The 17,597-nt window shown below is 33.1% G+C and overlaps 1 protein-coding gene across 4 annotated transcripts in view; it reads right to left on the bottom strand.

Moving 5' to 3' along the window:
- The window catches only part of XRCC4 (X-ray repair cross complementing 4), a 209,842-nt gene that overhangs the window by 52,605 nt on the left and 139,640 nt on the right, over positions 1 to 17,597 (bottom strand). The window contains exon 9 of one of the 4 annotated variants that reach the window (XM_036226315.1): positions 14,884 to 17,290. The exons of the other annotated variants lie outside the window; for them this stretch is intronic. Coding sequence (XP_036082208.1) covers positions 17,218 to 17,290 — 73 coding nt within the window. The 3' untranslated portion in view covers positions 14,884 to 17,217. Of the gene's footprint in view, positions 1 to 14,883; positions 17,291 to 17,597 lie in introns of those variants that run through there. 4 annotated transcript variants of the gene reach the window in all.

Here is a 17,597-nt window from a genome sequence, read left to right on the forward strand (position 1 = left end):
TGTCCGCAAGTTACATGAACAAGTGAAACTTCATAAGGGAGGACTGTGGCAAATTAAGAGTTAATGTCCTCTCTATACAAATAGTGACTGTTCAGTCACACAGCTGATTGCTACCATATATGAGGGGAAAATAATTTACAATAATTTATAATTTCAAGAGAAGCCAGAATTCTCCCAATTTTTAAATTAATGTTGGTACCAAAGTTTTAAGAAAATCTGGTACAAACCAGAACAAATACATTGTGAGCTGAATTTTGCTAACAGCCTGCCAGTTCATAACCTCAGGGCTAGAAAGTTAGGCAAAGGGCAGCTCATGAAAGATTCTGCGTACTAAGCTAAGGGGTTTGAATTTTATCCTGAAAAAATATAAGGACTCATTAAAAGACTTGAAGTAATTAAACATCTTGGATCATTCTGGCAGCTGTGTGACGTCTGGAAGGAAGCTATATAACCAGATATTCAACCAAGGCAGTAACAGGGACATAGAAAAGAGGAGACAGATTTGAAAGGTGTTAAACAAGGCATACAGTTTAGTAAATTATACAGTTGAAACTTGAACCCAAGTCTCCAACTTCCTTACTTGATATTCTTATAACTGTATCAGCATTGCGGGATGTCTTTTTGAGTGGAATATTGTTTAGTTTGCAAATAATAAGTATAGAGGTAATTGTTTACAATGTTAGCTTGGAATACCAGAATTTTTTCCTGTAGATATTATTAGTGTAGTGTAGGTAAATGATACACTAAAATAAACTCCAGGAAAGAGGATATATAGAGAAATCATGAGGAGACAGACAGAGGGCACAGACACTGACCATGAAAAAAGCCCCTCCGATCATGCTTCATTTGGCTAACATTCAATGCCAGTTTAAAGTAAACAGTGTATAAAGATATTAAGTTTTTGGAAAAGGAACAGAAATGACTATCTTACTCTATTCCCATCTTAAAAATTCTATAACTAAAAATTACTCAATTTATTAGTTTCTGGATCATCTGCATTGTGGTTAATCTCTGCACACATAATGGGAATAAAGATGACAGCTTTAATTTGGTTAGTACATTTTTTGGTTCAATGAATAACTAAGCCAGACAACAAGAAAGTCAAATGGAAAGTGAAGTCATTAGGTGGGGTAAAGTGATGTCAAATCTGAGTGTTTTCTCTCAACCTTCTGGATGGGAGCTGGACTCCAACTGTCTTGACTGGCACAAGATGAGCTTATAAAAGAGCATTTATTAAATAGTTCTGTGAATAATAAAATCTACTCCTACTACCTGATTAAGAAAAAGACAAAAATGCTATGTTTTTTCTTTATTAAACAAAATATTAATTTGCTTGCAAAATTGTTGAATAATCGTCCTAAAGTTTCTATATTATACAACTACATTGGTACTGAAAGAAAATAAAACTTCCAAATTATAACACTTGGAAATATGTTATTTGTAAGTTTGTAATAATATAACTAAATAGTGGTTTATTCTGACCCTCGACTCTGCTTACAGTAAAGGTGTCAATATTGAGCTCATGGTAGTGATATTAAACTTTCAACGTTGTCGTGACTATTTTTAAAATAGCACTGTGATGGTACTAAGAATATGCTATAAGTGGACAAGTTTCTTTATTCTATCTGTTGAAATAGTTTAGATGATACCGTAGGAGCACATACCCCAATACTGCAGTGGCTTGAAACAACAAAGCTTTAATTTCTGATGAGTGCCATGTGTCCATCAGGCATGGCCTGGGGGTTCCACTTTATAATGTCCTCATTCCAGACCTAGGATGACAGGGCAGCTACCAACATTGCAAGTGACTATAGCAGAAGGAAAGGAAGTTCTCTGGCTCGGAAATTACACCTGACATTTTTAATTAAAACTTGCTGGTAAGAACTAGTTTCACAGCCTCACTCAACAATAACTATGAAGTTCGATTTTACCATGTGCCCAGAAGGCAGAGAGCTGGAAATATTTAGTAAACAGAACTAATGACTATCACAGTCACCCAAATTATTGCTGTATAATGGTTTCATGTGTCCTTGTTTTTCTACCTGGCTGGACTGTGAAGTTGGAATCTATGACTTAAAGGCTCCTAAAAAGTTCTTTTCATTCAGTTATTATACATGAAGAGAACAGCTCAATTTAAAGTGTGATTTAAACAAAGTAATTATGTCCTTTTGGAACTTTACCCTCAATGCTATATAAATTTTAAAATCCAGTTCTGATATAATACTAAAGTTTCCAGGAACAGATAATAGAATTGTTCAGATGAACTGAGAACCCAGAAAGCAATCACCTAGCTGTTAAACACAGGTATAATCAATTAAATAGATAATCAAAAAAGGATTGAATTCATTTTTCCATAGTTGTTACACTCTATTAAAGAATAAAGGCTGGAACTCTGACACTACAATAATATCTTTCTTTTGACCTTTATTGTGTTTGCTGTTTAAAGCTTCATACTAGGAACCATTCAAGTACTATTGAAGAGAAACACCCACTCATGCTGACTGTTGTCACTTTAAAATCATAACAATAAATCTCAAATGTTCAAGACTCTCAAATCTTTATCTCCAGACCTTGCTTCTCCCAGGAACTCCAGAATCATATATCTTGATATCTCTGCTTTAGTTTGCTAGGTATTTTATACTTAACCTAGCTCAAACAGAACTTTTCATTTTTCTACTCTGCAAACTTGCTTCTTTCTTTATTCTTCCCATGTCTGAACACTGCACCATTTACCTAGTTCCTCAAAGTCAAATACATAAAAATCTTCCTGATTCCCTTCTTCCCCTTATTCTCCTAAGTTGAACCTAGCAGCAAGTCCTGGCGACTCTACTGCTAACAACATACCCAAGATCTAGGATCTCTTCACTATTTCTCAAATAGCCTAAGCCACTATCGATTTTCACTGGGACTACTCTAAAACCTCCTACGTAATTGCTCTGTTTTCACTAACTCCCACCTCCACATCCATCTTACACATAGTGATAACAGCAAGCATTTAAAACAAACTAGACACTGTCATTTCCCTCCTTAAAGTCCACCATTACTTTGAATAAAACTTAAAGAACATAAGCCCTCGAAGCCTTGTGTGATCTGACCCTATGGAGTTCACAAGTTACATATTTATACCATATACCACTCTCTGTCTTTACCACTAAGCAGGCCATCTTTCTAGTCCGTCAACATGCCAGGTTTGGCTCACCTGAGGGCCTTTGCATTACTTCTTTTCTCTTAGTCCTTGTAGATGAATCTGCTTGCTATTTAGATTCCCTTTACATATCAATTCCTCACAGACCTTCCATGACCACTCTATATAAAGAGGAACCATTTCATCATTATCATTGACATCGCTCTTTTAAAATTATCTGCATAGCTCTTGATACTATCTGATATGTCCTTGTTTGTTTATTTTTCGCTTGTTTCACACAACTAGCATGTAACGTCAGCTGTTCTGCTTATTGCTATACCCTCTGTGCCTAGATCATGCTAGGTATTCAGCAAATACATGTTGAAAAGATATTTATAATTTGAGCATGCACAAAATACAAGATACTAACAAGAAAGTAGCAATGTTACAGAACATAACACTTCCAAATTCATCTTCGGCTACTTTCTAATTATTCTGAAATGTTCAATGATAAAGTTATTAGATTATAAATTATTAAATATGATAAAATACAAATAAAATCCTTCCATAGTATAATTCCGTAGTATAATTACCATAAGTAATTAACTTGACTTGGAAGACAATTATAACCAAACTTAGAGAGTTGGACACTGGAAGGGGAAATAAAATGAACGAGAACAAAAGCAGCAGTAGCGACCAAATACTGAGCATTTACCATGTTATTATATGCCATCTCATTAACTTTAATGAGATGGGTATTACTATTCCCATTTTAGAAATTAGAATATTGAGCCTTGCTGTGATTAAGCAGTATGCTCCAAATCACACAGTAACTAACTCTCAAATCTGTACCTTATTCCTTTACTCTATGGCATGCCCTAAGCAGATAGTTACATGGTGAGTGCCCTGAGAAGCAGCAGTGGCTATTACAACAGTAAAATTAGTGATCTTTCTCTCAAAGAGCTGGTGGCTCGTAGGCACTTTAACAGAGAGAGAATGATACTTAGGTGCAGAATCTTCAGGTAATAATATATTTTATTATATCCATTAATTTTATATTGTATTAAATTTTATTTACTTTTAAGTGATACTGGTTTTCCATTTAAAATTTTTAAAAAGTATAGTCTCTCCTTTAAATAAGCTTATTTAATTTAAAAAGTAAAGTGATTTAATAGATAATTCACTCATAATGCAGGTGTTATCAAGAAGTGGCAAAAATTGAGGAAGGAGCTGGTGAAACTGAGATAGAACGCAAATCCAAAAGGTGGCCTAAGCATGACTGGAGTTTGAAAAAGTCAGGACCATTGTACTTATCTTTTTCAGTAGGTTTTCAAAAAAAAAAAAAAGTGATCTCAGGGATAAAAGGTGTAAGAGCGAGGGAACACCCAAATTAACAGAAGTGTGGTGTCCCATTATCCTTTGTACACATTATACCACATTTGAGATTTAAGCAGGCTCTGGGGACATAACGTTAATGGAACAATGACAAATGATAAGCATTCAATGAAAGCACTCGAGAGCCTGACCATGTGAAAATCGTGTTATATTTGGGGAATGTTGATAAACATCAACATCACACGGTTTTCCTCCTATTTTGATAAATGGTTATTTGCTTTCAATCAAGCAGTAGGAAATAAAAGTAGCTGCCTTGTATTTAGTGGTCATGCTGTATGAAACGGGTTTATCTTTAAATATTGTTTATGTTATGGAAGCATAATGGGAACTCAGATGGGTAGGGGGAAAGGAGATATATATTTCTCATTTCATACTCACTCCCAGGCATATGCTTGAGTAGAATGTTCAGAACTATTTAAACTGTTCTTTTGTCCTGTTTCCCTCCTGCCCTTTTTTATGGTGAAAGAGGAGAATGGAGAATATACGTTGAATATGCATGTTAGATGCACGTAAAACATGACTTCATTCTACATAAGAGACTTTAATGTAGAAAATTTATATGAAATGACACAGAAGAGAGAACTAGGGCCTTCTGTGGATGAACATTTCTGGGTGAAATGGGCTTTCAAGTAAAGCATTAAGCTTTTTGTCCCACAAAACATTTAGCTAAAGGCTACATGGACATATATTTTGGATTAGTTAACACATTCTATTCAAATACTAATATAATAAGTCCCTAAAACAAGTGGACAAAATAAAAAGAAAATAGTAGGAAGAATAAGAATTACTGTCTGCTAGTTTAGATTATCCACATTAGCGCTCCCTTTATTGCCTGGAATCCAAATGAAAGTGTAATAAGTAATAAATTTAAGATTCTTAGAGCAAATCAGTGATCTATGATATCCCCAAAATTTAGAGTGAATGAGTCATTGGATTGCATGCCCTATAATGATAAATTATTCAATATGTAGAATAGGATTATAATAATTTTAAAGTTTAGAGAAAAATGCAAAAGACAAGAAGAAATTAAGTAAAATAATATAAATGCCAAGAGAAACAAGAGTTTTCAAAGTTACAGGTATCTTTAACCAAAAGAAAATTTCAATTGGGTTCACTGAAAAAACAAGGTACAGTAGTGCATCTGAAGTATAATCCAGAAATGCATTTGAGTCAGCAGTTGATTAAATGGGCTAAATAAAATCCCTTCTGTTTCCCTATATGTAGTCTGTTTATAATCTATATTTTAAAAGTTATCATATTACATAGAGATCCTTTTTTCCTATCAGTCTGACCTTCTAGCTCCCTGAGGAAAAGAAATAATACGGTACCTCAATTCTGAATTCTGAGATTAATTTAAACATAAGTTATGTGTGATATATTATCAAACACCACTGACTAAATAATCTTAAGATTAATATAAGATGATTTCTAAAATTATGACAGCAAAATCAAATCGCAAATTTAAATCTTTTCTTTTTTTTTAAACATGCTTTTCTAAACTGTCAAATACATATGCTACGGGTCTTTGAAAAGAAATTGAAATTAGTAATGAGTTCAAGATTTCTCTTTTTTTGACAAAGACTTCAGCTCCATGAGAACAGGGACTTTGTTTTGTTCACTATTGTATCATTTAAAACATTTCTTGGCAAATAATAGTCCTTCAAATACTTGTTAATAAATTTTTTATTAGAAAAACTGTCTCCTCCAAAGAATCCTGTTTTAAATGAGACTTCCTGGTCTCTCGCTCGTAGAAATTATCATTGTTTATAACAGTATTATAGAAAATGGCAGAAGACATTTCTACACTATACACCATAAGTAGAATATCATATACTTGTAAGCAAGAGAATTCCTATAATTTCAGATTGAAATAAAAATACAAGTACAAAAGAAATATTTCTTGTAGTTGGAGCTAACAAGAACTCCTACATAAAAGAAAGTTTTCAGAGGCTATAGTATACCTTTCAGAGCGACAATCTTTCTTGAAGCATGATTTGAAGATAGCTTATGAGTTAAGTTTAAAAAAAATAAATAAAAAGTAAAATAATATAAAATTAATATAGTATAATATAGTTAGTGTATACTTTGATAGTTGAGTATATAAATATGTCAACCTAAGAAAGGAAACTTTTCCGGTTTTGGAGAAGTCAGTGCTCATGACCACCAAGTTTTATGTATCCAACTTTTGTGGTAGCTGATTTCTAAAGTAACACAGATGACTTACTTCTGTGCATTTACTTATGCACTCTGTTACCCTGAGTGAAAAGCCCTTTTTCTTAATGAGGGGGTATCTCACACTTTATAACAAGGAGACCCCAAAGCACAATCAAGCCAGGCATTTACTTCTCTCTTACACAACAATCTAGAGTTAGGTGGGTAGTCTACGGTGGATATGCTGCCTTATTCCATGAGATTGCCCAGGGACTATGATTCTTTCCCTTTTGTTGTGCTGCCATCTCCTAGGATGTTTTCCTTAAATGCCAGATAGAAGATAAGAAGGAAGAAAGATAGGGGAAAGTATGCCCAATTATTTTCTGGGCAAGATCTCCAAAATGTACATGTCATTTCCATTCATACCCCAGTGGCAAGGACTTTGCCACATGGCCATACCTCATTGCCAATGAGGCTGAGAAATGCAGTCTCCTGGCTGCCACTTGCCCTATTAAAACTTGGGGATGCATGAGGTGGCAGAAGGGATTCCATTACTAAAAGAAAGAAGAGGAGTCAGGAGACTGCATTCAGTTATTAGTCTCTGCATTATCTTTCTTCAGTTTATGTCTCTAGCAACCTCTATTTCCCTATAAAGCTAAACTCAAAAAACGTCTCCATCTAGCGAGTCTTCTCTGATCTTATCACATCTCCTTATTCCATAGTCCTCCAAGTAAAACGTCAACTCTCCCTCCTCTAAAACGTTATAGTTCTTGTATCTATTGTGGAATTTAGCATATTTTAGCTGTACACATATTAAAGATAGTTTGTCAGAAAATATAACTTCAGAAAGGAAAAAAATAAATGAGTACTACATATTAATCTTTCTTTGTTGTTCTATTTAATATTCAAAGTTGAAGCATAGCCTGTGCCAACCTCTTTATTCTGTTTCTAGAAGTGTTGTATGTAGGAGAAAGCACCCAATAATGCTGCTACTAACAACATTGTTTCATTCAATACACTGAACATTTATTTCCATTGATTACAAAAATAACATTTTAAAAGTAACATGCATAAATTTGATCTAGAAAAATTATAATGTATGAACTGTTTAGAAACAAAATTATTGTAAAAGATTTTCAATTAAACCAAGATTATGTCCTAAAATTTTACTGAAAATACTTTTGAATAATGATATTTCAACAAACCATGTCTGCGTATTTTTATCCTTTAGTAATGATTTATCAGAAGCAAACAAAATCCTTGAATAATACTTATGGATAATTATGTTTTTAATTAATTTATTTAGATCTTTTGTTCATTTTTTATTCTCATATCTGATTTATTTGATTCCATTTGCCAACATCTCAGTTACATGTGGAATTTATATCTTCTTATTTTGACATAACTAGTTTATACTTTCATACAAGCTTAGAACATGAAATAGCCTTCAGTTTTATTACCATAAAATATTTTATTTCATTTCATGTTTTAATACAAACCAAATAACTATTTAACATTTAGTTGTATACCATAGTAGATAATTTAAGTTCTAGGATTTCACTGTTAAAATGTAAATTTTGAATAAGCCTACCAAATAATAATTAAAAAATACCTATTTTTCTTTCAGTATGGAACTACAGATTATGAGTAGAGATTCATTTCCTTTGATTAATAACCCCTCTGACCAGTTATAATGAATATGTACATTATTCTGTATTGATAGAGTACTTAAAATGCCTGAAACAATAACTATTATCAAGACAAATTCAGAGAAATTTTAGGTAAGAAAATCTTTCAAATGATAGGAGCATAATATATATTACATAATATGATAAATTTCCTTTATCTAAAACACAGAAAAATTATAACAGCTATCTATTAAAAAAATTTTCAAAACAGAAATTCAAGTCTGTCAGTAATTTGAAACCCCAAAGCATGTAATAGCCTGAGGAAATTATAGTAAGGGTTGTTCCCAGAGTGAGTTATAAACATGGAAATACTTTATTTAAACATCTATGTAATCTCGTTTGAAACATATTATTTTGAAATTATGCTAAAATAGAATTTAAAATACATGTACTTATGAGACTAATCCTCTAATACATTCAATAATCATGCTTTAAATGGCCACAAAGCTGTGGTAATACAGAATATATTTTTTAAAACTATTAATATTTTGTCCTTTTTGTACAGATAAAAAAAATCTGCTCAGGCAAATTTTATCTTAAAATGTCACTGCTGATTTTATTGGCAAACCTATAATAATGCATATGATCAATCTTTACCTAATTATTTGAGTTGCAAACACAATTAATAAATCATCTTTGAAGTACACTGACCATAATCAGTATATTCTGGAACAAGTCCAAGGGGCCATTAATCAAAACATGCAGAAAGGAAAGTGAGAGCCACAGACTGAACAGTTAGGTAAACACAGAGCGAAGCTAATAAAAACCTATCTCGTTTTAAAACCACCACTGTGTTTACTTTTGCAACTAAGATAAACATTATGATAAAATTAAAGTTGTATAAAAAATGAGGTTTGCTCATGATGACCAAAGTAAATACAAAACAATTACACATACGTTTTATGTCCCTAATTTGACACTAAAGAAGTTTAAAGTTCAGTTTCAAAAATCTACAAGAATTAGATATTTGAATTGGATGAATTATATCCTCAATGTAAATTAAACACACACACATTACAAATATGTTGAGGTTTAAACTAGAAAGAAAGCAATAAATTGTTAGGAATTTTAAAGACTAAGAAGCATAAAAACAGGTTCTTTTTGAAAGAAGAGAATGGCCAACCACCACATTCTAAATTGGCAGATGCAAATGATTAATAATCAGTAAAAAGTAAGTAAATACTTGAGTGAACTGGAAATTAAATTTTCAATGATTAATAATATAAATATGATAGAATATAAATATATATCAAATTAATCAATTGCTTTTAAAACTTGGTTTTCCAATTGTTATTTTTTTTTCTCCAAAATTACCTTCTTGATTGCTAAATGGATGGAATGGTGATTTACTGAGTTAACACATAAAAGGCAGTCCTCATTTCCATAAGAATTACGAGGAAAGAAAACATTCTAAGGTTGAAAATTTCATAAACACTTTTCTTTCCAGGAAAAGAGTTTCAAGATTTAGCTGAAATCAGCACTAGAGAAAATAGTGCTGTAAAAATAACAGTACGTCATATTCCTAGAGTGTCCTACTTAGATAGTGCTTTCATTCACATGATCTCTTCTGACCCTCACATTCATGTTGAAAGGTAGACAGGAGGTACTATTAACACAATCTCTGCACTAAAAGAACTTACAGTTCTATCTCTATTGTGTTACTGTAAAAACTTTGAACAATAGACAAACCTGGCTGAAACTCATCTTTATTCAGCTATTAATAAATATGAATATAGAATCCTACTTTCATAGAGTAGTGGTGAAAATTAAATGAAGTAGTGGAAATTAAGTACCTAACAGCAGCTAGGACACAGTAACCAAATAAATATTAGTTATTATTGTTATTTTTGAAGCAGCATAGTAAAGTAGCTCATATATATGGTCTTTGGAATAAGAGGTCCTTGATTCAAAATCAAAGATGTGGCACTTGTTATCAGCAAGTTTTCTATTATCTAGTCTGAGTTTCCTGATATATAAAATGGATATAGTTAAATGAGATAATGCATATACAGGGCTTCGCACAGTATCTAAGAGAGAATAAGTATCCAATGAATGTTAAATATCATTATTATTACCAATAGATTAAGTAACCAATAAGTTATGTAAATACGAAATGTCAATAACAAAAATTAAAAGGCAAATGGCAAGCTAGGAAAAACAAAGATTGATATTTTTGGATCTAAGGAGCTTTTATAAAACAACAGGAGACAAGGGCCTCCAATGAAAATCAGCTGAGGTTATGGACAGATAATAAACAAAAGATGAAATTCCAATAATCAAAAAATATCAGGAAAAATGATCACGCAATGATCAAAATAAATCAAAAAACAATAGAATATAAGGCAAAAACTGCTGTGGGAGTACAAACTATTTCAGACTTCCAGAGGAATTTTGGCAAAACAACAAAGGACTAACAAGTACATATGCCCTCTGACCTATAAGTAATTCTACTTTTGGGAATTCATTCTAAGGAAATGATAGTCATATGTGCAAATTTATGTACACATGTATACAATAATCTTTGTAATAAAAATATGGATAAGGCCTATGTACAGTTCAGGAATTGGTTAAAGAAATTATGGTACATTTACTCAATGGAATACTACAAATATAAAATGTTGAAGTGACGTATCTACTAAAGTAGAAAATTTATAATATAGATTTAAATTTTAACATAGTGGGCTAATCATAAATGGTATGAGCCTTGTTATGCAAATAAAGTACAGAAGTAGATGAAGAGATCTACTAATATGCAGGGTACCATGGTGTTAATGGTGGCTGTCCCCGGGTAGGTGATATGAGTTTCCCAGATGCTCGTCATTTTGTTTCTGTGTGTTTTATGATTTTTTAAAGATAAGTATGTGTTGCTTTTATAATTAGAAAACAAATAAAATAAACTTCATTTTATTGAAAAATAAATGGATTCCTTCAGTAGGTAGGTGGACAAATTGTGGTATATCCAGACAACAGAATATTATTCAGTGGTTGAAAAATATGATCTATCATGCCATGAAAAGATATGAAGGAAACTGAAATGTGTATTGTTAAATGAAAGAAACCCATCTGAAAAGGCTACACACTGTATGACTCCATTCTGGAAAAGGCAAACTGAGATAGGTAAAAAAAATTAGTGGTTGCCAGAGGTTAAGGGTAGGGAGGGATGAATTGGTGACACATAGATAACTTTTAGGGTACTGAGACCATCTGTACAATATAATGGTGTATACTTGTCATTATATATATATATGTCTCCACACAATGAACAACACCAGGAGTGAGCCCTAATGTAAACTATGAGTCATGGGTAATAAAGATGTGTCAATATAAGTTTATCAATTGTTAACAAATGTACCACCCTGGAGGGGAATGCTGATAGTGAGGGATGTTTTGTATATGTGGGGACTGGGGATATAAAGGAACTCTTTGTACTTCCTGTCCAATTTTGCTTTGAACTTAAAACTACTCTTAAAAATTAAGCTAATTCATTAATTAATTAAACACTGGGCTCTTTCCTTCCCTACTGTTAGGGTTTGTTTTTGTATTATCTATAACACTGATAATAGAAACACAGAAAGAAGTATACTACAAGGCAAATGAATGACTTTCTTAACAACTACCTCCTAATAAGAATCTTATTAGTAATAAATATTTTATCTAAACCTCCATTTGACTGCAATGGGGTAACTGTGGGAAAGTGAGCGCTTCAGAACCCTGAAAAGCTGTGACAGACATGATAACCTTGCTTCACTAAGCAGGAGAGCCTGATGTGTGTAACTATTTCTCTAAACAATGTTCATTTATTATGCAATTTCTTCCAGAATGATGCTGTAAGCTCTTGTATAAAAAGAAAAAAAAATTGAGCTTTGTCTGCATCGAGGAAGACCATACCTTACAAAAACTGTAACAGGAGAAGCTGTGTTAATACGTAACCCAACTCCAAGGAAGTAAGGAAATACTGTGCTAAGATAACACTACATCATTTCCTGCTCCTTGTAGCTACGTGTCTATGATAAGATCATGTAAATTTGGCTAATTAAACCATAAACTTAATCTAAGGCGTGTGTGTGTGCATGCTGTTTTGCCACCTATGACTCACCTAAAATACTGTATCTATACAATTACTTAATGGGACCACTTAACGTGGGGATACACAGTTAAAACTTCGTGACTATAGTTCAAAGAGCAATATCTGTGCAAAGCTATAATTTAATAATATTTTTAGGTTGCTTGGGACAATGTGTTAGAACTCTGTTTCAGAAGACATCCATCCATCAGATAGAAAACTAAATCATATCTGTGGGTCTCGCATGAGATATGTGAACCTATATATTTTTATTTGCTAGCTTGCAGAAACAGACTACATAAAAGTATCCAAAGAGTATATATATGCATTTATTTGTTTATTTTGCCCAAATTATTTTAATGGTTTCATCCTGCAACTGAGATAGTGTTGAACTGCTCCTTTTAGGAGTACACCTATGTGTTCCAATCACTAGAATTCTCTCAGAAAATGGCTCCCAACAGGACCATCTGTTGGTTAAGCAGGAAGTTTCCTACATAGTAGCACTGGGGGTAAGGGGGATAAGGTTTTCTATACATACCAATTTTTTTTTTCTTGAGATACATTTAATGTCTAATACTCTATAATTATGGTTGAGAAGTTCTTATAATTTTTAAATTACTGATGTTTAAATTTTGAGAGTTCATATCCCAAACTAGGGCCCTGGTGAGTGTTATCCCTGGAATAGTATCAAGCCTTTTTTTGGGGAGAGAGTAGGCAGATTGCATGAGGGCACTACTTGAAGTACATTTGAAAAGTGATTAAAGAACCTACATTGTTAAAATGACCTTATTACTTAAAGCATTATACAGATTTAATGCAATCCCCATCAAAATCAACATCGGCAGTTTTTTAAGAAATAGAACAAAAAAATCATCAGATTTGTGTGGAAGCATAAAAGACCCCAAATCGCCAAAGCCATCTTGAGAAAAAAGAACATGGCTGGAGGCATTACTTTGCCCAATCTCAAATTATGCTACAAAGTGACAATAATTAAAACAGAATGGTACTGGCAGAAAAACAGACTTGTTGACTAGTGGAACAGAATCGAGAGTCCAGAAGTAAATCTGTGTTTATATGGGCAAATAATTTTCAAAAAAAAAAAAGAGTCAAAAACATACAGTGGAGAAAGGAAAGCCTCTTCAATAAATGGTGCTGGGAAAACTAGAAAGCCACCTGCAAAAGAATGAAACTACACTGTTATTTACCACCACACACCAAAATTAAAATATATTAAGGACCTGAATATAAGACCTAAAACAATATATTGCATAGAAGAAAACAGAGGAACTAAACTCATGGACCTTGGACTTAAAGGAGATTTTATGATTTTGACCTCAAAAGCAAGTAAAAACAAAAATAAATGAATGAGACTACATCAAACTAAAAAGCTTCTGCACAGCACAAGAAACTGTCAACAAGGTAAAGAAACAACCATCCAAATGGAAGAAAATATTTGCAAGCAACACCTCTAATAAGGGCCTAATATCCAGAGTATACAAAAAAACTCATATAACTCAATAACAACAAAAAAACCAAATGATCCAATCAAAAAATGGGCAGAGGACCTGAACAGACACTTCTCACAAGAAGACATACAAATGGCCAACAAACATATGAAGGTTGCTCCACATCGCTAGCTACTAGGGAAATGCAAATCAAAACCACAATGAGATACTATCTCACACCTGTTAGAATAGCTATAATCAGCAGGACAAATAATAACAAGTGTTGGACAGGATGTGGAGAAAAAGGAACTCTCATACACAGCTGGTGGAACTGCAAATTGGTATAGGCACTATGGAAAACAGTATGGAGGTTCCTCAAAAAACTAAGAATTAATCTACTGTATGATCCAGAATCCCTTTACTGGGTATTTACTACCTCAAAGACTGAAAACATATATCCAAAAAGATATTTTCACAATGATGTTCATAGCAGCATTATTCATGGTAGCCAGGACATGGAAGCAACCAAAATGTCCTACAATAGATGACTGGCTAAAGCAGCTGTGGTACATATATACAATGAAATATTACTCAGCCATAAGAAGATGAAATACTGCCATCTGCGACAACGTGGATGGACCTCGAGATAATCATGCTAAGTGATATAAGCCAGACAGAAAAAGTTGAAAACCACATGATATCACTTATATGTGGGATATAAACCTAAAAGCAACAAACAAACAGGACAAACAGAGATTCGTGGACATGGAAAAAAAACTAGTAGTTATCAGAGGGTTGGGGAAAAGAAGAGGGAAAGGGGAGGTAGATGGGACAAAAGGGGTCAAATATGTGGTGACAAAGAAATCTAACTATAGGCAATGAACACACAATGCAATAGATAGATAGATAGATAGATAGATAGATAGATAGATAGATAGATACACACACACACAGACATATGTCTTCCTGTTGAATTGTACACCTGAAACTTTCTGAATTTCGTTAACCAATGTCACCATAAAAAAATGTTTTATTTTTTAAAAACTTAAAAAAAAAAAAAAAGAAAAGCCATTAAACAAAATTAAATGAATTATTCACTAAGGGGTTTCTCAGAGGCTTTAACATATAAACTTCCAAGTTTTGGGGATTGGAGCACATGAAAGTAAGGAAGCTATTTCTAAACATTTGAATATGGAACCTTTTGTAGGGTACCTGTTAAGATCTTCTTTATATAGTTCTACAGAATAAAGTCTGTGAATGGTATCATCTGGATTCATTATCATCTAACTTCAATAAACAACTTGACTTTCTTCCCTCTGTCTATCCAAATCTCAGAGCTGGAGGCATTTTGTTCCTACCTATATGTTTAGCTCTTTTTTTTGACCACCATGACTAATGCTTTTCATAGTTAAGTAATTAAGGAGGAGCTCAGAATTAAGAAAGAGTTGTCTCTGATCTGCAGTAAGAACTTTCTATCCCAGTTCTGGTCCTGTATGGTACATCCCTGTTTGACTCCTTGTCTTGGTCTCCTCCAGCATAATTCTTATTTGGATGCAACTTAGGTTTAGCTTTCCTCAAGACCATCTCTCCTGGGGTCTGGAACCCTGATCCAGAAACAAAATTTTCTTTTTACAGGTTCTTTGTTCAAATGCCAATTTCAGTATCTCTTAAACTGTTTGCTTTCAATAAATAGAACCTAAAGAAATGAGAAAACAGCCAGAAGAAGGTAAAGCAGATTTCAAAGTGGGTCGAAATGGGCTGAAATGGCTAAAGTGACAAGCATTAAAGTATTAATTAAATCATTTAATATGGGCATTTTATTAGTTGGTCTATTTTATTAACTGCTTGCTAATTTCACTAGGACTGAGACATTGACTGAAATTAACAAAACAAGTAAATAATAAAGGGATTAATTAATCAATTGGTTAAAATAATTCAACTAGCCTACCTGGCCACAACTGACTTCATGTCGTACTTCATGTCGTGCTTTTAATAGACTTTTATTATATTTTCTTTTTTAGGATGTTGAAAGAATTGATAAGAGCTCTTAAATTTTGAAAATGTTTAAATGAAAAATTCTTCCTTGATTATTACAATGCAGGATAAAGCATGACCTCATTAAAAATTTAAGCTAGGTGCCTAATCAAGTCCAAATGTAGTGCTATTTCATTTAGATCTTGTGCCCTTGCATATTTATGAGAATAATTTTACAATGTTTTTAGTTACCTTCAGGATTTTACTATATAAATATGAAAATAATTTCACAATTTCTATAGTCTTTGTCAGCTGGTTCATTTTGTTTAACATATGAAATTAAAAAATTATACTGAACAATTCTACAAATCACAATTTCAAGTGATGCAAGATACTAAATCACAAGGAATGTGCAGCATATGGTTATGTTGAATAATAACTCTTAGTGTTGATGCTAGTTGACAGGATAGGATGAGTGTTCCCCAAGCATAATCATATTGTGTGAATTAGTCACACTAAATTTTTTATGAATATTTATTAATATATGCCAGATTCAAGAATTTCGGAGATGTACTAGAAGAGAGAAATCATCAAAGATCTAAAAATATTTCTGAAAGCATTTATATTTACCTAAAAAAAGCAAAATGGCAGTACAGTTCTGTACCTTGGGACAGCTAGCACATGCCAATTTAAGCTATCATCCCTGTGAACACTCTACATAAGTTTCAGTATGTTTTCAATTTTCTAGTTTCCTGTGTTTCAAAAGAATGAAAGTTTTATTACTGGGAATCCAAAATTGAACAACATTAAGGAGTTTGGAAGTAGAGTTAAAACGAAGAAGGGGAAAAAAATTAAGTACAATTGCTTTAGAACATTAAATGATATGTAAAAAGATGCAATAATGACCAAAATACTAGAGTTTTCTAGTCAATCTGATATTTTTATAACTCTTAACGAGCGTTTAAAAACAGCATCAAAAGGTAAAGAATACAGAATAAAAGTCCTCTGTGCTGTGCAAAACAGAAATGCTATCATGCAGACGCAGAAAGGCTAAATTTTTAACAAGAACCACACAACCAACTTGTGCTGGCCTCTGAGCAGCCCTCCACCTCATAGCACTTCCTCCCTTCCTTGCTCCCTCTACTTCCAACACCCTCATACATTTAACCAGGGTTCATGCTCACAGGCTGCTGCTTCTGCTTAAACACTCTGCTCCCTACTCCTCTTTATCCCTCAGATTAGAGTTCAAATGATGATTCCTCAACCTCAAGTCATATACCCCTCGCTGTGTTTCCCCTAAATGCTGAAATCCTTTAAAAGCTTGCAATTATATATCTATGCAATGATACAATTAATAAGTGTCTTCTCTCATATAGACTAAACTTCATGAGATCTGGGACCGTGTCCAGTTTGCTCAGCAATGCGTCTCCAGTGCTCAGCATGTAAGCATCTGTTAAATGAATGATAAATGAAGGAATGAATGAGGGAAAGCCATAGTCAGATTTTTTTTGTTCTCAAGAAACAACAGTATCTACTGTGCGTGTTTCCTTATGCAACGTAAAATCACGTGGTAGTCACACGATGAATGCAAATTCTACTGAAAAGCTATTGCAGAGTATATGGAGGAAAAAGCACTGTGAGAGACTGACGAAAATGTCTGAAATCTAGCATATGCTTAGAATTGAAAACAAATAACAAAGTCATGCTTCGCAGATAAATTTAATGGGATACAATGGTTACTATGCCATGGTAGTGTG

This window comes from Rousettus aegyptiacus, unplaced genomic scaffold (genome assembly GCF_014176215.1).
Source record: "Rousettus aegyptiacus isolate mRouAeg1 unplaced genomic scaffold, mRouAeg1.p scaffold_m13_p_8, whole genome shotgun sequence".
NCBI lineage: Eukaryota > Metazoa > Chordata > Mammalia > Chiroptera > Pteropodidae > Rousettus > Rousettus aegyptiacus.